This window comes from Musca autumnalis, unplaced genomic scaffold (assembly GCF_047663935.1).
Source record: "Musca autumnalis isolate F117 unplaced genomic scaffold, ASM4766393v1 scaffold_1, whole genome shotgun sequence".
NCBI lineage: Eukaryota > Metazoa > Arthropoda > Insecta > Diptera > Muscidae > Musca > Musca autumnalis.
The window spans coordinates 12,039,140-12,061,894 of record NW_027411644.1 but is presented as its reverse complement, the minus strand read 5'-3'; the positions used below and the strand labels follow the sequence as shown (position 1 = coordinate 12,061,894).

Genomic DNA, 22,755 nt, shown 5'->3' with positions numbered 1-22,755 from the left:
TTGCAAAAAACCATATGACACAGTGTGAGGTGGTTGGAGCGCAAGATAAAAAAAAATTTGGCCTTAGTAGTATTTTGTCCACACATAGTTTAAGTGCGAATATAAGCCATATCGGTCCACTCCTTCAGGTACCTCCCCCACAGAAGTTCAAAAATGTTCGGAAAAATTGTTCGTACGTTAACTCTTGAAGGGAGTGGCCGAATTGGTCCATACTTTGCACATCCTAATATATCTACCAGATATAGATCAGGTTCAATTATGGGCTATATTTGTGCACTCCATCCGGTACCTCCAACACAAAATTTCGGATAAGTTCACTTTAAGACCTACTCTCCAATCACTTTGATTTTTGTTGAAGCAACTTGCACTCGCTGCCTCACTTACGATGGCAAAATTTTTTTCAGGGGCAAGTCCATACTTCTTGAGCAAACAGCCCGAAGGGTGTAAAAACCACCTATGGTAACATATGTAATGGCTGGAGATCCACTTCCAATGGTCAATGTCGATCCATTCCTTTAAGTATCTCCCACGGAAAACTTTTGATCTTTAATCCTAATCAACATTTTTGTCGGTTCATACATCAAAAAATGTTAAAACCCCCTAAATACATACGTTTTTGGGAAAAATTTGTTTCAATATACACAGGCTGAGGGTATATCTCTGTCAGCAAAGCTGACTGATACTTTTTTACTTTTTTATTAAAACTTTTTATTGTGAAAGTTTCAACCGTCATGCGTTACATTAAATAAAAATATGCATTATATATTAACACTTTAGGGATGAGATAAGAGCCCAATGTGCTAAATATTGAACAAGAAAAAAGGAACAGCCGGCTTTGCCGACAGAGATATACCCTCAGCCTGTGTATCAGAGCTCCGAATACTCGCTCGAATTCGCTCGAATTCCACTCGCGAGTGTAACTCTTCTCGAATTCGAGCAAATTGAAGGGGAAACTTCCGCCCTCCCCAACACCAAACAAAAATTTACCCCACCCCCAAATAAACTTGCCCAACAACGACCAAAAATATTGCACCCAAAAAAATTACCACCTCCCCCCAAATTTTCACTCGCGAGTGATTCGGAGCTCTGCTGTGTATGTTGAAACAATTTTTCCCAAAAAACGAATGTATTTAGTGGGTTTTAAAAACGTTGGGCGTTTGAACCGACAAAAATATTGATTACGATTAAAGATCAAAAGTTTTGCGGAGGAGATACTAAAAACATGGATCTCCAGCCACTACATATGGTACCATAGCACAGTGGTCGCTGCCATTGGCCAAAATTAAAAAAATGAAAGTTTATTTTTGATACCAAATGTGTTCATATCTACTCCTAACATGTTAAATTTCTCTAAACTAAATTTGTTATGGATTACTTCTTACTGTACTCTTTGAGAATAGCATCAAAAAAGAGAAATTTTAAAAGGTTGGATTTCGAGCTGAATTCTGTGCAAAAGTTAGGTGAAAGTAAAATATTAATATCAAACTAAATTAACTCTATAGTGACCAAACTTAATTCGAATATTGAAAAACAGTGTATTAACTTATTTTTTATGCAGTTTTGTATTTGTTAATTTTTGGGATTAGTTATTGAATACATGTGTTGACTGAAGGACTTTTGTAATGCCATTTCTTCAGTATAATTAAATTTCATGCAAAGTTTTAGTTATTTTCCCCCTTCTTTTAGAAGATAAGTAGTAGTCTATAGATTCAATTTTCAAAATATCAGCTGCATCTTTCCGCAACTTTCCCACCATAGGATGGGGGTATATTAAGTTTGTCACTACGTTTGTAACTATTCGAAATAATCACTTTATACCCCACAAAGTATATATATTCTTGATCAGCATGCAATTCTACATCGATATAGCCATGTCCGTCCGTCTGTCCGTCTGTGGAAATCACTCTAGCGTCCGAACGGATTGACGTAGGTTGATGAAATTTTGAGAAAATATGTTATATTTACGTAGGACTTGAATTGAAAGCGGGCTATGTAGGTCCACGCTTTCGTATAGCCCCCATACAAAATGACGCGTCGTCGTTTTAAGGAATTTTAAAGATATTTGGCCCATTTTACCACCGAATTGGTTGTAATTTGGTACTTTGTGTCTCCAGAGGCCAAAAAATATTCCTACCAAAGCACTATAGGTAATTTGCCCTGTTTTTGAGGCAAAAAGTCGATTTTGCAACTTTTAATAATAATAATTTTTTAGTTGGCATTGTAAAAAGAACATGTCAGAATTTATTAATATTTCAATGTACTTAAAACCGCGGAAAAATAAACCAAATATAAATATATGTAAAATGGAATAGCTTGGCAATTGGGAGAGAAATTTATTTCATATATAATATAGCTTAAACATTTTGGGTAGCGACCAAAAAACACAAAAAGTTAGAAATAAATATTTTATTTTTCTTAAAATCACTTCATATAGACTTATACTAAATTGGCCGTGTTTGGCCGTGATTTTGCCACCTAGAACACATTACTGAAAGTCTTCTGCATTGGTATTACTAGGTTTCAAAACCCGATTTTGCCCGTTTTTTGATATTTATGAGATTTTATTAGGTTACTTCTCAATAAAAAGTCTTAAAATTGTGGAAGTTTGGTTTGAGGAAATAAACAATAAATGGAAAAAATAGGGTTGTTTACAATTTCATTGCAAGTAGAATAAGTAATGGCGACAAATTGTTCGGTATATCCGTGGTTTTCTATAAACGGTGCGGCAGTAGTAAGCTTTATTTTATCTCTCTATTACATATTAATCATTGATACGGTTTAAAGGAGTACTAAACTCGTCTTTATTAACGTATATTCAAAAAATATACAAAACTGTAGTAACAATTCGTTGGAAAATCTACTCGCGGGGACAAAATTTGTGTTACTTACTACCGTGATCGTTTTCATCAGTTTGTTGTGTATAAGAAAACTAATGAAAATGGCATTGGAAAAAATAACTTTGTTCGTTATATACGTAGTTGCTTATAACCGTTGTTCCTTATATCCGAATTTATCTGTAAAAATCTTTGTTTTATCTCACTTTTACACATAAATAATTTAAAAAGTTAAAAAATCCTTTAATTCCGCTGTTATTAATTTTTGTCTCAAAAACAGGGCAAATTACCTATAGTGCAAAGTTGGGTTATATAAGTCCACGTTTTGGTATAGCCCCCATATAAGGCCCTATATAAAGTACGCGTCATTTTAATATATTTTGAATGTATTAGACCCATTTGACCAAAGAATCGGTTGTAACTTTGTATTTTGTGTTTCCAGAGGCTAAGAAACATTTCTACCATAAAATGTTTATATAGGACCACGTGTTGATATAGCCTCCATAATACAATATCTCCCGATTTTCGATATTTTTGAACGTTTTAGCCTCATTATCACACCGAGATGGCTGAAATTTGGTATTTAGTCTTCTTTAGGCGTATAAAACTTTCCCCCAGAAATTTGTAGGTATAGGTCCACGCCATCATATAGCCCCCATAGAACGGTACCTTCCGAATTTCGGTATTTTGAAGGTTGTGGCCACATTAATCCACCGAAATGGCTAAAATTTGTGGTTGTTTTAAAATGTGCAGGTGATACATTTCAGCTTTTTAAATATATAGAAGAGACACTTTTCGGTTCATTTATACGAAGGGTACGTCAAAATGTGGTTCTCAATGTAAAATTTGGAAAATTCAGCCATTTTTATTGGGCGGTACCGATTTATGGCGACAACATAAAATCTTCGACCTACTTTAATCGGCAATATTCTGGGGGTAGACTACCTGCAGGAAAGATTTTGTGGCATTTAGGCCATTTCGAATCAATAATTTATATAAAACCCTCAAAGTTCCAAAAATCGGGCGGTACCATTATATGGAGACACCATCAAAGCGTGGACACAACCCAAAAAGTTTGCAAAAGGTCTTCTAACACTGGGAAATACCGTTAGCCAAATTTCAGCCAATTTCATTGAAAGATGTGGTCAAGACCCCCCAAAATGCCAGAAATCTGGGGGTACCGTTCTATGGGGGCTATACTTGAAGTTAGACCTATGCTGAATTTGGTTGTCTCCTTTTTATTTGTGTTGCTAAACTAGCCTTTACTGAAAATTTCGTATTGATATCTGCACAGGAAGTATTTTTGGCCGCTCATCCCATACAAGTTCGACCACAGTGCATAGGGGGATTTTACACCCTTCGGGCTGTTTGCTCAAGAAGTATGGACTTGCCCCTGAAAAAACTTTTACCATGACAATTGAGGCAGCGAATGTAAGTTGCTTCAACAAAAATCAAAGTGATTCCATATCAGGTACCGGATGGAGTGGACAAATATAGTCCATATTTGAACCTGATCTATATCTCGTAGATATATTAGGATGTGCAAAGTATGGACCAATTCGGCCGCTCCCTACAAGAGTTACCGTACGAACAATTTACCGAACATTTTTGAACTTTTGTGGTGAAGGCACCTGAAGAAGTGGGCCGATATGGCTTATCTTCGATCTTAAACTAAGTTTGCACAAAATATTACGAAGGCCAAATTTTGAACCGAATCGGCAGATCCGTTCGACAGTTATCTTGCGCTCCAACCACCTCACACGCTGTCATGGGGGTTTTTTGCAACTTTCAGACTATTTACTCAGGAAGTGTGGACTTGCCCCTGATGAAACTTGTACCGTCGTATGGGGGACAGTAAATACAAGTTGATTAAACAAAAATCAAAGCGATTCGAGAGCTGGTCCTAAACTGAACTTATCCCAAATTTTGTGTGGGAGGTACCCGAACGAGTGGACCGATTGAGTCCATATTGGAACCTCATCTAAGTCTGGCAGACATTTCACGATTTGCAAAGTATGGACCAAGTCGGTTACTTCCTTCAAGAGTTATCGTACGTACAAATTTTCCGAACATTTCGAACTTTTGTGGGGGAGGTACCGGAAGGAGTGGACCGATATAACCCATCTTCGAACTTAAACTAAGTTTGGAAAAAAATATTACGAAAGCCAAATTTTGGATCGAAACGTTCGAGATTTATCGTGCGCTCCAGCCACCCAGTCAGACGGGCGGACATTGCTCAGTCGACTCCAAGTTGTCGGAAACACATTTCGTCCAAACATACTTGGGGTCTAAAACCATTATTTCGATGAGGCACATTTTGTCCGTATGAAAGTGTATATACCCTCGTTAGCATAAATGCTGAGGGTATAAAACTAGCATATATCTGTAAACAGGACCAGAACGAGTACTCTCGGTAAATATTTCAAAACGATCCTCGAACAGATTTAAAACTTCACACAAGCGAAAATGTTGAACTTTTGCGAGGGAAATACCCGAAAATGTTGTCCGATATAGAACGTAATGAACGTTTGGACGTATCTTTACGATGTGCAAAGTTTCGGCCAAGTCGTATTCTCTATTCGTAAGTTATCGTGTTCATCCATTCCCTACATTTTAACCGCAATCGGATACGATCCAACGAATAACATCCTTTTCTCACATTTTAACAGCATCTGGATGCTGTTCAATCGGAGTCGTGAAAAAGACACTTCAATTCTTTACATTATAACCGCATTTGTATGCGATCCGGATGCAGTGCAAGGGAGTCGTGCAAAAGGCACTCCGTTCGACGATACATTTTACAAGCTGTTGCTTAGAGATGCCTACAAGCAAGCCAATTTGTAGATACCTCTACAAGCAGCGCATCATTTTTGCAAAGATAAGAAAGAGTGCATGAATTTCTAACATTTTGATATGAAATAAAGAAATACATTATGTCAGAAAATATGGAAAATTGTTGCTTTGTAATATGGTCTAAGCGATCCGAAAAATGTCCTTCAACTGCACTAGCGTGAATATTATAATTTTTAAAGTGCAGTTTTTGTTTATGTTGGATACCTGTGATTTTTGTTTTCTTATAGAAACCACATTTATTAAGGTCATTATTTAAAGCCCTATGGCGCAAAAAACGTTGAACTTACCGCATATAACTGATCAACCAAGGTAAAATGCGAATGGATGTACAAAGAGGAAAACCCTCTACAAACTGCTAATTGCGATCAAACCCCGCATTGGGGTAACCACTCACCCATTCAAGCAAAATAGGACAATGTCCACACTTACCAGCTCAGCGATACCTTATTTTTTTAGAAGTATCACGGATTCATGTGAGAGCAGTACAGGTGTCCTTGGGAGAATGACAATGCGGCATCAAAGAGCAAAAGGAATCATAACCCAACAGGCATTGCAAGACGCTTTGTTATAAACTCAAAGCTGTGGTTTCACAAAGCAACAACGGTGTGCCATCAGCTTTTCGCAGAGGACATTGAAATCACATCCCTATGACAGTCAACGAGCGTGAATACTAGGTAAATGGCAATCCCACGGCAGCGGGTTCTTTCGTACCGGATTGACCCGGAACCATAGTGTTTCGACCAGCGGCTGCCAACCCAGGGTCGACGGTAACAGAATTCCGACCACAAACTGCCCCAAAATTCTAGGGGTCACATTCGACACTACTTTCACGCCGTGCGCGCCCGCCACAGCTATCTGCGACAAACTGAAAGGCAGGAACAAGGTCCTCAAGTCCCTAGCCGGCAGCACTTGGAGTGCAGATAAAGAAACCTTGTTGACCACATATAACGCGATAGGTCGATCTGTGATAAGCTATGCGGCGCCAGTCTGGTCCCCGAGATTATGTGATACGAATTGGAAAATGATTCAAACCTGCCAGAATGCCGCCCTGAGAACAGCGACAGGGTGCCTCCTCAAATCTTCAGTGGACCATCTACATGAGGAGGCAAAGTTTCTTCCAGTAAAACAACACAATGAGATGCTTTCGTTGCAGTACCTGCTTGGATGTTACCGTGTGAGCCATCCCAATCACCATCTTGTGGGCAGGCCCGACACATTCAGGCAGATCAAGAAGGATATCCATGCTCTAGAGGGAGAGGTCCAACGATACAGGAGAGAACCCCTAGATCAACACGCATATCAAGCAGGCTTAAATAGTATTCACACGGATGCAGTTGCCAAGGTCTTAAGCAATTATAGTGTGAATAAAGTACTCGGAGTACATCCCCCATCTATCGTCAGCTGCCACGACAAGCCAGAGTAGTTTTGGCTCAACTACGCTCGGGATATTGCAGTCGACTAAATTCTTATTGGGCGGAAATCGACCGCGCCGTGCAAGACATCTGCCCAGTATGTGGCATTGGCCCGCATGGGCCCAAACCTACTCATCTAACTCCAGTGGATCTGTGGTTACATCTCATCGAAGCAGCCACTTTCCTGGAACTGGAGATAGACCCAGAGCCAGATTGAACAGAAGAACAAACATACAAACATAATAGCAAACACTGTTACAACGACAACAACTAGATAAATGGCGGGCGTTGTAGTTCCACTGCAGCAAATGTTCGAAGAGAAAGCTCATCCCAGAGCTAAGAGCTAAGCTAACGTTATCATGCAACTGATTCTTTGTACCGGATTGAACCAATAACGTTTCGGCCTGCATCTACCAACCCAACATCAAACCTATGCTGCTACAACAACAACAATGGATAAACTAAGATTAAGGAAACAGGCGGCTTCACTGATAACATAAAGTTTCTCCTCCATCAATCACTTCAATGAGAGAAGAGAGATCCATTATCGAAATCTATCAAAATACATACATAATACAAATATAAATTCAGAGGTACCATTGTATGGAAACTACAGTAAAACTTGGACTGATATGTCCGAAGGTCTAAAGGGTCCTATTTTAATGCGTTTGGATACAAGGATGATTACAACAGACGCATTCTTTAACGAACTTTGTTAGATAGACTCGGAACTTGATCCTGACCAAGAATATCCACACTTTATAGTTACAACGGGGTGAGGGTGAAACATTTTTCTGTTGATTTCACTGCCGATATTAATGCATTTAAAGTTTTTACATGCAATACACCGGAAATACAACTGGAAATGTAACATAATATATTATATCGCATGGAATTGATATACCTCACTCTAATAAATCATTACATAAAAAGGAGGTTTCCATTTTCATTAAAGATTGATATCACACATGTATTTTAAATAAAAAATTTCATACCGAAAAAAGTTGTTTAAATTAGATCCCCCCATAAAAAATATAGAATTCCACTACCCAAAGAACCAAAAATAAAAAAAAAACAACATAAAAAAATTAATAACATAATTGATTAAAAATGACGATATAATATTGTGTACACATAATAATTGATTAAAAATAAGGTTATAATATTTTGTACTTTAAATTCATATATTCACAAAGCACATTTATACAAAGCAGTAATATATACAATTATCACAATATAATATTTTGGATGGTATTTATTTACATTGCTATAAGCAGTACTTTTTTGTATATGATTTTTATTCTTAACAATAATGTATATTAGTAAAATTTTCGTAAATATTAACAAAAAAATAAACATAAAATATAATTGTTATTTACAACATTTACTTAATTATTTTTATTTATAAATATTTATTATTGTCCTTTACTTTTTTATATTTTTTTAGCTTAATAGGCGAGAGAGTATTTTTAAAATTATTAGTTAAATGAAGTTATTGAACTTTTTCCGATACGGTGGTAATGGGAGGAGGTGGTAGACTGTTTGGAATATTTGCATTAACAATTTCTATCGAAACACCACTGTTAGAAGAAATGAGCAAAAATTTTGTGGAAAATAAAAAATTTTCCAAGATTGTGTAAAATTAGTTAGGTGTTTAAAATTGTGTAAGGAAAAGGGGATAGGAGGAATAGCAAGAAAGAGGAAAGACATACCAAAAAGAATTATAGTTAGATGAAAAAAAGATCTTCGTTTCTTGAGTTAAATAGTTGAGATTCTTGAAATAAGTCTTTGAAATTGGTGCAAATAAAAGGAAGTGCAATTGTTAGAGTTTAAACAGGGTGCATCGTGCTCAGCCAGATTTTTGTGGTGCTTTTTTTGTGTTAAAATAGTTCTTTATAAACAAAACAATTGAACTTACCTTGCATATGTGGAGTTGGCATTCTTTATTGAGAAACTATTTTGACTTGGAAGTACCCATTTTTGGACCCACTGCAAAATGGAGAGAATGTTTGTTTTAATAAAATTTGAATGTTAAAATAATAAAATTAAAATAAATGTGAATAAATAAAATTAAATAGATAATTATTGAAAAATTAAAAAAGTATTGTCTCCCAAGATCGCATAAGGAATTAGGAAATAATTAAATTACAAGATTAATTTAAAATGTTATTTCAGAAATAAATCTCATCTCATTATTAGGAGGCATTTTTATACCCTACACCACACAGTGGTAAGGGGTATTATGTGTTAGTGCATTTGTATGTAACATGCATAAGGAAAAGAGATAGACCCATAGTTCCTTCTAGGGATATGCATAAAAACACTTTCGGAGTCGATTTATGCAACGTACAGGTCGCATTTGTTGTCCGTTTTGGCTGAAAATTGGGCAAGATCAATTTTTTAGCCGCCGGAAGAACGCTATTGCTTTTGGTGAAAATCGGTTCAGATTTGGATATAGCTCCCATATATATTTTCGTCCGATTTGAGGTATTTGATGCACCAAACACGCTGTATCTGTCCAATTTTGATGAAATTTAGAATTTATGATGAAATTAGGTTTATAAATAAATGTACCAAATTATATCGAAATCGGTTCAGATTTGGATATAGCTCCCATATATATTTTCGTCCGGTTTGAGGTATTTGATGCACCAACGCTATATACGACCGAATTTGATGAAATTTGGATTGTGGGACTGAATTCGGTCTAAAAATAAATGTGCTAAATTACAACGAAATCGGTTCAGATTTGGATATAGCTCCCATATATATTTTCGGCCGATTTGACGTATTTGCTGCACCAAACACGCTATATACGACCGAATTTGATGAAATTTGGTTTGTGTGACTGAATTCGGTCTAAAAATAAATGTGCCAAATTATATCGTAATCGGTTCAGATTTGGATATAGTTCCCATATATATATTCGCCCGATTTCACGTATTTGCTGCACCAAACACCCTATATCTGCCAATTTTGATGAACTTTGGAATGTGTGACAGCATTTTTCTAGTAATTGATATACATATGTATATCTCCTATATTTTACATATTCACAGTGGTGTAGGGTATCATGTAGTCGGCCCCGCCCGACTATGATCCTTTCCTTACTGGTTATTATTTGTCGTTTGAGTTTATATTTACGCACTAAGAAGTTTGCAGGGAAAACTTGTATCTAGGAATTGAATAAAATATTCCTTACATACCACACATGAAGGAATACATTTGTCTCATTGATAAGAAAATGTGGAACGTGGTCCACGTGAATAGGTTTAAAGTATACATATATCACATTCTGAGCCTTTCTCACTTATTATCAACACATTGTTTTTTAACTTATCACATTATCATTGTGATTTTCAAATATTATTTGCAACATGTGTTACTTCATGTCAATGCTAAGTCCAAATGTTACCTGTATTGAAGTAGACATTCCTCCTTACGAGAATTTAAGAATTTTGTCTATCAATTTATATGCTCCTGTCAATTCAAATGACAAATATCAAATCAGATAGATACATTGTAATGTTTTGATATACAACCCGGGGGGAGCAAGATAAAGGTAAGTTATGGGGATTTCTTATCGGTGTACGTGATTGCCGGCAAATGTGTAATTCATACAAACATTTTGAACGATATCTATTAGCACATTCTACTGGTTTCAAAAGTAGACATCTTCTGATTAACAAAAAGAGGAAAAGCCCCTCGTTCATATGAAAAGTTGCAGTTGATAAAAAAAGTGTTATAAAAAATAATGATGGCATAGAAACAGTCATCACTTTAAAGTTCATTAAACTGGTAAAGCAAAATTTTGAAGAAGTAATCCCCTTTGATTGGCATACATAAGAACATTGCCGTCTGAAGGCCGATAATGAGGGAAACCTCAATGTAGGAATGACCACGTTCTGCATAATAAAACGATATGAACATTAAATATCTTTCTGCCTCGAATCTAAAATACTAATGGATCTATTCATAGCAATAAGTATATTTTCGAAATACAACTTACCCGATTATTCATGAAGCATTTATTGCCCATACATGCTATCATATGTATCACAAGATATAGATTAAATAATAAATATAAAATGGCAAATATACCTGTAAGAAGGGAAAAATACATTAGTACTTTATACAGAGATTTTTAGGAGATAATCAATGTTGATGCCGAACAGAAATAATCACGAAAGACTGACTGTACACTAGAGTTGTGCCAAAGGAACTATATGGAACTATCTCGTTCACTTCGCAGTTCCAATGGCCCAGATTTTTTCTTTGAACAAACTGCGTATACTTAATATCATACGTTATATTTCATGATGTTACTCATACGTTTTGGAACTAGTACAAGGAACTAGGAACTAGATTACCCAACTCTACTGTACACTCCTACAGAACAGTTAGACTTTCAAAAGGAATTCTTGAAAATGGATCTAAGCCCGATATTTAGAGTTATAACAAAATGTTCGCCAAAAAGAAAATCACAATGTTGCTTTCACAAATATTGATTATTTTTGTTGGCATTATCTCACTGAATTTAAATATTAATACTTACAAATTACAGCTAAGACACCTCCTTCAATACTTAAAGCTTCAACTTGATTTATAACAAAATATAAATTAACAGTAATAACAACTACAGTTAGTAAAATCGAAACAACTTTATTGCCTCTGTAAAAAGAAGAGGAAGAAAAAAATAAAATTAATATTTAAATCACATGAGAAGAGACAAAAAAATAAATTTTCCAATTAAATAACGATGTTTAAAACCACTCTGGACAGTTATTACTTGTCTAGAAAATTAAACTTATCATTCATACTTTGTTTGGTGTACAATTTTTTTTAATATTTGTGTACAAACAACAAATACTTACACTCCATTAACAAATTCTCCCATAATCGCCGAACACGATGTAAATGCAATTGTTGGTATGGCAGCAAATGGCAATTGTAATGACATGACAGCATTCAAAATATCATTCATACTTGTTAGATCTTCCATGCGGCTAAAGAATGCCAAAAAGAAGGTGGGGATAATGGCAATTAGACGCGTGAATAGAACACGGCGCCATCTTGGCCATTGTAGATTGAGAAAACCTTCCATTGAAAATTGACCAGCATATGTACCAGTCATTGTTGAACTTTGACCGGCCGCCAGGATACCCACACCCCAGATATACATTGCCGCAGCTCCGAATGTACAACCCAAAAACAAACCGCCTTTATACAAATCAGCATCAATGATTTCAGTGTTATTGCCAAATGAATGGACAGCATCTTCGTACATGGGTTGATTTTCACAAACTTGTAACTGTGAGCGAAACAATAAAGAACAATGAATTTAAACTATTCATGAAATTCATCTTCGGATATACCTACCACATCAGCATTTGTTTTTCCAAACATGCCATGGGCAAAAACAGCAACCACAAACAAATTAATAATGAAGGAAACAAACAAAGCAACCGAGGCTTCAATGAAAAAATAAAAATTCGCTTCTCGCACTTTAGTTGGTTGGCGACGATCAACATCACGAGACTGTTAAAGAAAGGAAAATAAGGTTTTAATATTAATATTTGTCAATTCATCTTTCCTTCCTTCTTATTTTCTTACCTTAACTAAAGCGGAATGCAAATAAAGATTATGTGGCATAATGACAGCACCCACTACGCCTACTGCCTGCAGCAAAACTTGTGAGTCACAATCTTTACACCAGGGTAGAAACATACCCTCCAAGACTTCACCTTGATTAGGAGCGGAAACAACATACTGGAAAAGAAAATCGTAGGTAATAAGTGATAATAGATAAAACAGTAAGTAGTAATAAAAATAAATAAAACAAACCATATTCAAATAAGACGAAATGCTATTTCAAAAAATACTTATTTATGTGAGATATATCTACGAAATGCCTATTAGTTAGTTGTTGTTGTTGTTGTAGAATGTAACCTACGTAGAAGGATAGGTTTGATGCTGTGTTGGCAGCCGCTGGCCGAAACACTATGGTTTCGGGTCAATCCGGTACGTAAGAACCCGCTGCCGTGGGATTGCTATTATTTAGTAGGTTGCTTCGAAACCAACTCTCATCAAGTTGTTGATTCATATTAGCTCGATGATATATTATCTACTTTTTATAGCGGAGTCCAAAATTAGTATCTTAAGACATCAGAAGTTTTACATGACTGAATTACTTAGGAACTATCGCCAACATTAGGCTGATAAGGCATATGTGTCGATCATATCCCAAAACTTCTCAAAGACTACATTATATCCATGTTTATCTTTTTTTTCAAAATCAAATGTTTACTTTGATTTGAGGAAGTTCCATAAAACTATAGGTATTTTTTATTATTTAAAATTCTGTGAAAATATAATTTTTTTAATTGGTCATTAAACCAAAAGTAAACAATATTAATATATGTGTACAACTATAAATGCCAGTAAAATGTGAGACAAGAAGTGTCATAGATATCAAGAAAAACAGAAATCACACAAACCATACAAAACTACTACTGGAAAATTATATCAAGTGTTCTTCTTTGGCACGAGAAGAGGAAACGCTGCTGTACACATTCACACCCAATGTAAATATTTGAGCAGTAAATTAAGATGATTGTGGCATACACGGCTACATGATAGTGTAAATATTTACAAAAAATGCAGATAACTAATGTGATGAATTTTAATTTTTTTTTTGTATAGAAGACGAAATAACTGTAAATGAAGGTCAACCTGACGCCAAGATACATGTTAATATTATTCAGCGGTTGTTTATGTTTATTGCAATAATTTAAGTAAAATATATGTAAAACGGCTTTGCGTTCGAACTGTTTATACCCTCCACCATACATTATATTGAAACTAGATTATTTCAGCCATTTCGTTTGGACAATGTAGCTAAAGCTAGGGTCACATTAGGCAAATATTTGCTCTAGCGACCGGCAGTGTGCGCTTACTGAGAGCAAATGAGCGTAAATAATGCATTGAAGTTTATGCTCAATTGCTCTCAGTAAACACAGGGAGTGTCGCTGGAGCAAATATTTGCCTAGTGTGACCCTAGCTTAAAACTTAAACATGCCGAAAATTGGGCGCTACCGTTTTATATCAATACGTAGACTTAGGGCCATTATTACATGTGTTCTTTTTCTATCTGATGAATTTGAAAATTCAAAACTAATTTGGAGGCATTAAAAATATAATTTTCACATTGAAAGTTAATGATAAGAAGCTCCTCCTTGAAATTCAATCATCACTTTTAACTTTAAGTTAACCGGAACGCTATAAATCTGTTCGGTAAATCGAAACTATAACAAAAGAAAACTTATAATAATGGGGGTTGTACCGAATATTTTATATCTTCAACCAAAAACTAAATCCAAATGTTAGCCATTTCGGTTGAATAATGTGCCTAAAATCTTCAAAATATAAAAAATAGGTAGGTACAGTGGGCCTGAAAAAACCATTCTCTGCGGAAATATTTTAATCCCCCAAAGAAGACTAAGTACCGAATTTCACCTAATTCGTTTGGTTAATGTCGCTAAAGCCTTAAAAACTCAAAAAATCGGGATGCACCGTTGTAAGGGGGCTATAACAAAACGTCGACCTGCACCGCCAAATTTCTGGGCGAAAGTTTTACAGCCCCAACGAAGACTAAGTATCAAACTGCAGACATTTCGACCAGATAATAAGGCTAAAACCTTTAAAATATCGAAAATCAGAAGGGACCTGCACCAACCATTCTTTGCGGGAAAGTTTTAATACTCCAATGAAGACTTAATGAAAAATTTCAGCTACTTCGTTTTAATAAAAATTCCCAAAATCGAGATGTACCGTTCTATATCAAAACGTGGGTCTATACCTACAATTCGTTGCAGAAATCGGTTTTTACCCACAACGAAGACTAAATACCAAATGTCAGCTATTTCGGGTGGATAATTGGTGTAACTCTTTAATAATACTGAAAATCCCACGGTACCATGCTATGGAGGCTATATCAAAACGTGGACCTATACCGAAAAATTTCCGGGGGAAAACCCTGTAGCCCCCAGCAAGTCCAAATACCAAATATAAACTATTTCGGTGGGTTAATAAGGCTATCAGTTTTATCAGAGCAGAGTAGCTGCCATCATTAGAGTATTTAGGACCATGCCAAAACCATGGATGTTAGGACTCGTATGTCAGATATATATATTCACTGGACAATAGCCATGGACTATCCCCGCATTTTCACCTACAATATAAGGAACCTGTGACTTATCCTGATGACGTTATTTTAGTTTATAGTACTAAAATACGTAATTTTTCAAAGTCCGATCTGGGTTATCAATATTTATTTATATATTCACCATAGATATTTCAAAAACTGTTTGGATCGAGCACACATAATCTTCTGAAAGTATTTATAATCAAAATACTTCAATAAAATATATTTAGTGGCCTCAGATAACGAAAATGTGAATAATATGGTCCTAAATCATATATAAAAAGCGAAAGCTTCTGGAGATGTTAAATATTATAGCTACAAATTTCTTTTGTTCAGAGACTCATAATGAAATTTGATTTGGAACATTTCTTCTTTTGACACAACCTCCAAAAAGTGAGGTATTTTAGGAGATTTTGACTCAGTATGGAATAAATTTTAATTATGAGTCTAAAAGTTTAATAAATAATTTCTACCTATAATATCTAATTTTGTAACGTCATTTTCTTAACAAAGTATTTTACTTAGATATCTATTTTGTTCTGGGACTTACAATGAAAATTTGTGTAGAATATTTCTTCTTTTAACACCTTTCGTCTAGAACTAAATTTCATGTTACTTTCATGCATCAACTCGAAAAAAGAACAAAACAAATTTATTCAAAAAATATTTGCGTGTTTTGTTGGCAAACGTGATGTATATATTTTCTTGATATATATTGCAAATACTTATTTCGTTTATTCGGCGATTTATACTGAAATTTGATGGAGATTATTTTTGTCTTTGACATCTTCTATCTAGAATGAATTTTTGTGGGACAAAACTTAATAAACTCAGTACTACATTAACCCTAAAACGGGATTTTACTTTCGGTACATTCCTGGCGTTTAGGTACGATTTAGAGTTTTGGTGTATTCAGGGACCTATAGTAAAATTTTATGACAAATAATTTTGTAGAATATTTTGATCTGAAACGATCACATTTTAAAGGAGTTTTTAAAAGTTTTTGAAAAAAGGGATCAAAAAGACCCCTTTAGTGACTCGCATGAGGGTTAATTTTTTTTTTTTTTCATAAAAAGATACTCCGCATTGTGGTCAGTAATTTTGCCAAAGACACTTTATACCTAAAATGCAAGGATTCCAAGGAATCTGATGTCGAATATTTCAGAACCTGTAGAAATGGGCGGAACTTGCCACGCCTATTTAGGTTACTTCCCGACGTAAACTTTCAAAACGCCGATACACGTTTCTTCTTTTTTTTCGGCCCTCTTTCATAATCTGTGCGGGGTTTCTTGTAATTTTAAAAAAAGTTCGATTTTGTTGTGCAGTGTTATTTAGAGAATTCAATTGCTTCAGTTACTCTCGCATAGTTTCTGGCGAATTATTTTAAAAGGAGGAATTCTTTCTTCTTTATGTGAAGAAAACATTTGGATACACTCAACAGAATTGGTATCCAAAAGTTGTCATGATGAAGAATTAGATTTTCGACCAATATTTAAATGTCTTCACACTCATTCTGTAGGGTATAAAAAAACAAAAGATAGATAAATATGTATGTTTACGTGTGATGAATATAAATTTAAAATGTGGAGAATGTGCTATTCTCTTACTAAATAAGCAAAGAAAAACGACAACTATGAAAGGTTCTGCAATGAGTAAATAATGTCTTTTCCTAGAAATTGTCAAAGTGTAATATCATCATCTTAAACAATTTCGTTGTAAACCCCCTCAAAGAAAAAATACAAATGAGATAAGAAAGAAAATATTTTTATAACAAGATATGGCGTAACAGTAGTAATGTATATATAAACTAAATTGTTTGTATCACGACTTTAGAAGTCACCTTCCATAATACTTTAAAAAGAACTAAGTAAAAATTAAGCAAGATTGATTGATAGCTTGTCGTTCTATCAGCATTCAAATACTTTCATTGACATGAATCTTCTTACATAACTTATTTACAAGGACCACAATTGATCTGACTCGCAAAAGACTCAAATCCTGATAAGAGTATCAAAACGTTTTCAAAATTTATTTTGAGGTTTCTCGGCAAAATATGTATGAGGAGATCTACATATAATCTTATCATTGTAGATGACTGAGTGATTGGCCATCCCCAAATCGCAATCCTAAAAAATTAAAAATACCTATTTTCTAGCAACATCCTCTAAGGACAAGGCTATACTTCACTAAAATCAGTGACTGCAGTCCTACTATATTTTTGCTCAATCATGTTGGACTTCCTTTTGGAACGAACGTGTCTGCGTAGTACGATCCCACATGGCTAAAATTACTCCCCCAATGTAAAAATCATTAGGCTGATGTGTTTTAACATCGCTGAAAAATGTATTGTTGTCTTGCCAAAGTATTGTTGTCTTGAACCCAGATATCAAAGTCATAAAGTCACTGTAAACATACATATTCAGGGTTATCATGAATAAAAATTCCATGCGGAATTTTTCCCTTTTCCCAATTTTATAATTTTTTATTTCCATATTTATGTCCAGAAAGGGAATATTTTTGTCGACTCGGCAAGAATATTCCATAAGTAAGTGATTCTATTAGTTTTCAACTTTTTAAAGTATTGATTTTAAAATTATTTCACTTTTTAAAATTATTTTCCGTGCGGAAAATTCCGAGGGAAATATTCATGATAACCCTGATTATTTTTTGTTGTAAAAGATTCAATACATTTTTACCGCTACTAATATCTTGACTAACACAATTTAAGGCCATGTTTTTTTTTGGTTATTAGCCACACTTGTTATCTTTGTTTGTATCTAATCATAATTTTAAATGCATCAAATTACAAAATGATTTACAACACTCATTAAAACAATTCTCAAGTAATTCTGTCTAAGTGCGATTGTTTCCTCTGATTGTTTATGGAATATTAAACTTAATATAAATGTTACCGTGAAAGCTACAACAATAACAACACTAACTAATAACATCTTCTCGACAAACAAACATAAAATACAGTATAACCTCGTTAAAGTGTATAGAAACCATGGGTAGGTATTCAATGATTATTTCTTTAAAAAAAACTTTCACTTTTCTATTTATTTCAACATATTTTCCCCAAATTTTCTCAAGGTTTTACTGTATCTTAGGCCTCGTCACTGAATCAATGAAAAAGTCATAAATAAACAAATATTTAAACTTTAGTCTAAAAAAATTAAAACAATTGTGTCCGCCGCACACATAGAGTGAACGAACAGCGAACACCTGTATCAAAACTAAACAAAAGACAAGAAAATTCACACAGAATTAAATGCAATTCATTTGTTTGATAAGCCCCAAACAACAAGTCGGACACAATACATACCTCATAGCCAAATGTCACAGCCATAATCGTGATAAGAAGACCGAATAAAAATTCAAGTTTTCGTAGACCATATTTATCTAGGAATAAAAATGTGAATGTGTCCACTATGGTTATCAATACACCGCCCCATAAGGGAATGCTGTAGGGGAGGGCAAATAAAAAAGAAAACAAAGATGAGTAACGGGAAACAATTTTGATTTGACATTAACTTACACTTTATTTGATAGTAAATAAATGGCAATTGCTGTACCAATAACTTCTTGCATATCCGATCCAATAATGGCTATTTCAATCATTACCCATAATATGAAGCGTGGAACTTTTTTATATTGACGATAACACATTTCAGCTAAATGAAGACCAGTTACAACACCCAATCTAGTTAATAAAATGGAGAGGGAAGGGAAATAAAGTTATTTTTACAAATGTTTTTCAATCAATGATTACGGTGCCGTGCCTACCTTGCAGCCAAGCGTTGCATCAACAAACCCAACACGGTCGCCCACAATAGAACCCATAGAATTTTATATTTTGCCACAGCACCACTCTGTAGATCAGATTCAATGTTACCCGGATCGAGATAAGCAATTGACATTAGAAACCCTGGACCAGTGAACGCCCATAATTTGCGCCAACTGAAACCAATCTGTATAAATAAATAAAAAAATGAAAATTAATTACAATACACACATACATATGCAATATTTTAAAGCAAATAAAATAACACTTGGCGCCACTTACTGTGTCTGTTTCGGGTATAAGAACTTTTTCATCACTAAAGTATGCCTGTTTAGAATCACCCTTTAGGTGTGTAGCTTCATTTGGTATTATCTGTGGATGCAGCCGTGTTGATGTTGAAGGCACTCTGTTGTTGACAACATCATCTGATGATGATAATGATGTGACATTATTTGGATCCTCATTTCGATTATATCCGTCATTTGATGACATTCTTTTGGTGGGATAATCTACAACAACAAAAATATTAGAAATATTAATAAAAATAATTAAAAAAAACACTGTAAAAACAAAAAATATTTATACATGGTTTTATCGCTTGAATGGATGTCACTTTCCGGAGAAGGAAATATAAGTGAGATAAGCTCTGTTTTGCTTAAGCTATTATTTATATTGAATGTAAATTGTATAGTAAACCAAGTGGTTTGAAAGATAAGCAACATGAAAAAGAAAAGAAAAACTCGTGGTTCTTGGAACATAAACGTGTGCACATGTTAGTATTGGATGTATAGATTTTAGGTTAGAATTTGTTATCCATCTTAAATTTCGATAACAAGAGTTCTTTGGGAGTTTTTTAAATATTAAAAATATGAGTGTGAAAATTTTGATATAGGCCCTATAGAAAGATACCAAGCAGGAAGATACCAAGCAACGGTCCTGACCGGTTTTAACATGGCAAAGGATTTATCTTGGTCCTCTTTCATCCCAAGTGGACACTGACCTCCCCGTGGTGTCACCTGGGGAACTGCCTTTAACACCCGTTAAAGGCAGTGAGCTAACATGTGCCGCGCGTTCACCCATAAGAACGTTAAAAACTTGGGTTTGGGCGTCGGGTTAGTAACCCTCCCCTAGAAAAAATAGCCTACTATGAAAAAACGAAAGAAAAGAAAAACAAACCCCTCTAAAGTTGACGAACCCCGCAAACGTTTTAAGGACCATGATCTGCGAATCTGCAGCTGGAATGTTCGCACTCTTTATAGAGAAGGTGCAGTCTTCGCATTGGCAGAGGTACTTGAAAAGTACAAGACCGATATTACTGCCATACCGGAAATACGATGGATTGGGAAAGTCGTCACAACAACACCTAAAGGTGACGCACTGTATTATAGCTGCCATGACGTAAAGCATGAGTTTGGTTGTGGATTCGTAGTTTGTCGGAGACTAAAACATCTGGTATCCAGCTTCACCCCAGTGAATGAAAGACTTGTTGCAATTCGAATAAAAGCTAAATTCTTCAACATCAGCTTTATTTGCGCTCATGCTCCCCCTGAAGAAAAGGACGAACAGACCAAAGATATATTTTACGAGCGCTTTGAAGAAACATATGACCGTTGCCCTGCCCATGACATTAAAATTATACTAGGCGATTTTAATGCCAAAATTGGAAAGGAGAATATCTTTGGCCCAACAGTCGGGAAATTCAGTCTCCACAGTGAAACATCTGACAATGGTATGAGGCTGATAGACTTTGCAGCTGCAAAAAACATGGTAGTTAGCAGTACCAGATTTAATCATCTCGATATTCATAAGGGCACCTGGATGTCTCCAGATCAAAGAGCAAGTAATCAAATTGATCATGTTGTGATAGATGGAAGACATTCATCGAACGTGTTGGATGTACGATCGTTCCGAGGCGCAAACATTGATTCGGACCACTACCTTGTTGCAGCTAAGGTACGCACCCGCTTAAACGTAGCAAATAAAGCACGAACAGACACAACGCGGAAGTTGGACATCGGTAAGCTGCAATCACAACAGATAGCTACAGCATATTCCACTCAACTAGCCCAATTGCTTAATCAAAGCACTCCTCATCCCGATAACATATCAGCGCAATGGCAAAGCATTGCCCACTCCATGCAAACAGCCGCAAAATCCATACTTGGATACCAGAGACCTCCACCAAGGAATCCATGGTATGATCAGGAGTGTCGTGCTGCCACCGAAGAGAAAAATGCGGCATATAGGGCTACTTTACAATCCGTAGCAACGCGTAGCGCACGAGAGAGATACAGGTAGAAAAGGAGAGAGGAGAAACGTCTTTTCCGCAGGAAAAAGAGAGAGATGGAAAAGCGGGAGTGTGAAAAAATCGAGATGTACAGGAGCCAGAATGAAGTCCGAAAATTCTACCAAAGAGTCAAGCATCAAACTGATGGCTTTGGTACAGGCACATCCTCCTGTAGAGACCAACAAGGTAATTTGGTATCTGATACAGATAGTGTACTCAGGATATGGAAAGAACATTTTTCAAATCTGTTGGTATCCAATAGCAGCGAAGACGACGAAGATACCACAGTCCCAATCCCAGAAGATGGTATTGAATGTATACCGCCCAGCCAAGATGAGGTAAATACAGCAATAAATCGGCTGAAGAATAATAAGGCAGCAGGGGCCGATGGCTTACCAGCCGAGCTGTTCAAAACCGGAGGCTAGACGCTGATAAGGTGTATTCATCAGCTAGTTAGCACCATCTGGCAGGAAGAACGAGTACCCGACGATTGGAACCTGAGTATCCTGTGCCCCGTCCACAAGAAGGGAGATAAGACTGTATGCTCTAACTATAGGGGCATACGTATACTCCCTATTGCCTACAAGATCGTGTAAGGGATATTGTGCGAACTACTAAAGCCTATGGTCAACGAGATAATTGGACCATACCAATGCGGTTTTAGACTTGGCAAGTCCACCATTGACCAGATATTTACCATGCGACAAATCCTGGAGAAGACCCAAGAGATGCAGATCGACACCTACCACCTTTTTGTCGATTATAAAGCAGCCTTCGACAGCCCGCTGCGTTCAAAGGTATTCCAAGCCATGTCTGAATTTGGTATCCCCGCAAAGCTCATCCGGCTTTGTAAAATGACTTTAACTGACACGAGGTCCTCAGTTAAAATAGGAAAGAACCTCTCCGAAGAGTTTGGTACCAAAAGAGGTTTCAGACAAGGAGACAGCCTTTCGTTTGATCTCTTCAACATCCTGCTGGAAAAGGTTATACGAGAGGCAAAGGTCAAAAGAAGTGGCACAATCTACACCAATAGTCACATGCTACTTGCTTATGCTGATGATATAGACATCAGGGGACGATCAGTAAAAGAAGTAACTGATAGCTTTAGGAAGCTCGAAGCAGAATCTGCGAAAGTGGGCCTGGCCTGGGTAAACGGCGAAAAGACCAAATTGATGGTGTCGACGCGCAAAGCGTCCATAGAACTCGGACTGTGGAAGTTGGTTCCTATAATATTGAGGTAGTAAAAGACTTCGTCTACCTCGGCACCTCCGTAAACACAACAAACGACATCAGTTGTGAAATAAAAAGAAGAATTGTATAGGCCAACAGATGCTACTTTGTATTAAGTAAGCAGTTTAGAAACAAAGCCACATCTCGTCAAA

At 35.9% G+C, this 22,755-nt stretch overlaps 1 protein-coding gene across 11 annotated transcripts in view; it reads right to left on the bottom strand.

Annotated features, from left to right (window-relative positions):
• Mvl (solute carrier family member malvolio) overlaps positions 1 to 22,755 on the bottom strand; it is a 61,930-nt gene that overhangs the window by 21,585 nt on the left and 17,590 nt on the right. For 8 of the 11 annotated variants that reach the window (XM_073966756.1, XM_073966781.1, XM_073966742.1 and 5 more), the window contains 10 exons: positions 19,369 to 19,595; positions 19,089 to 19,273; positions 18,841 to 19,005; positions 18,628 to 18,766; positions 12,713 to 12,868; positions 12,479 to 12,637; positions 11,974 to 12,410; positions 11,655 to 11,770; positions 11,109 to 11,200; positions 9,018 to 9,088 (listed from right to left, as the gene is read on the bottom strand). In XM_073966756.1, coding sequence (XP_073822857.1) covers positions 9,018 to 9,088; positions 11,109 to 11,200; positions 11,655 to 11,770; positions 11,974 to 12,410; positions 12,479 to 12,637; positions 12,713 to 12,868; positions 18,628 to 18,766; positions 18,841 to 19,005; positions 19,089 to 19,273; positions 19,369 to 19,578 — 1,730 coding nt within the window. In that variant the 5' untranslated portion in view covers positions 19,579 to 19,595. Of the gene's footprint in view, positions 1 to 8,187; positions 8,680 to 9,017; positions 9,089 to 11,108; positions 11,201 to 11,654; positions 11,771 to 11,973; positions 12,411 to 12,478; positions 12,638 to 12,712; positions 12,869 to 18,627; positions 18,767 to 18,840; positions 19,006 to 19,088; positions 19,274 to 19,368; positions 19,596 to 22,755 lie in introns of those variants that run through there. The other 3 variants (XM_073966711.1, XM_073966691.1, XM_073966701.1) reach the window with 1 other exon arrangement.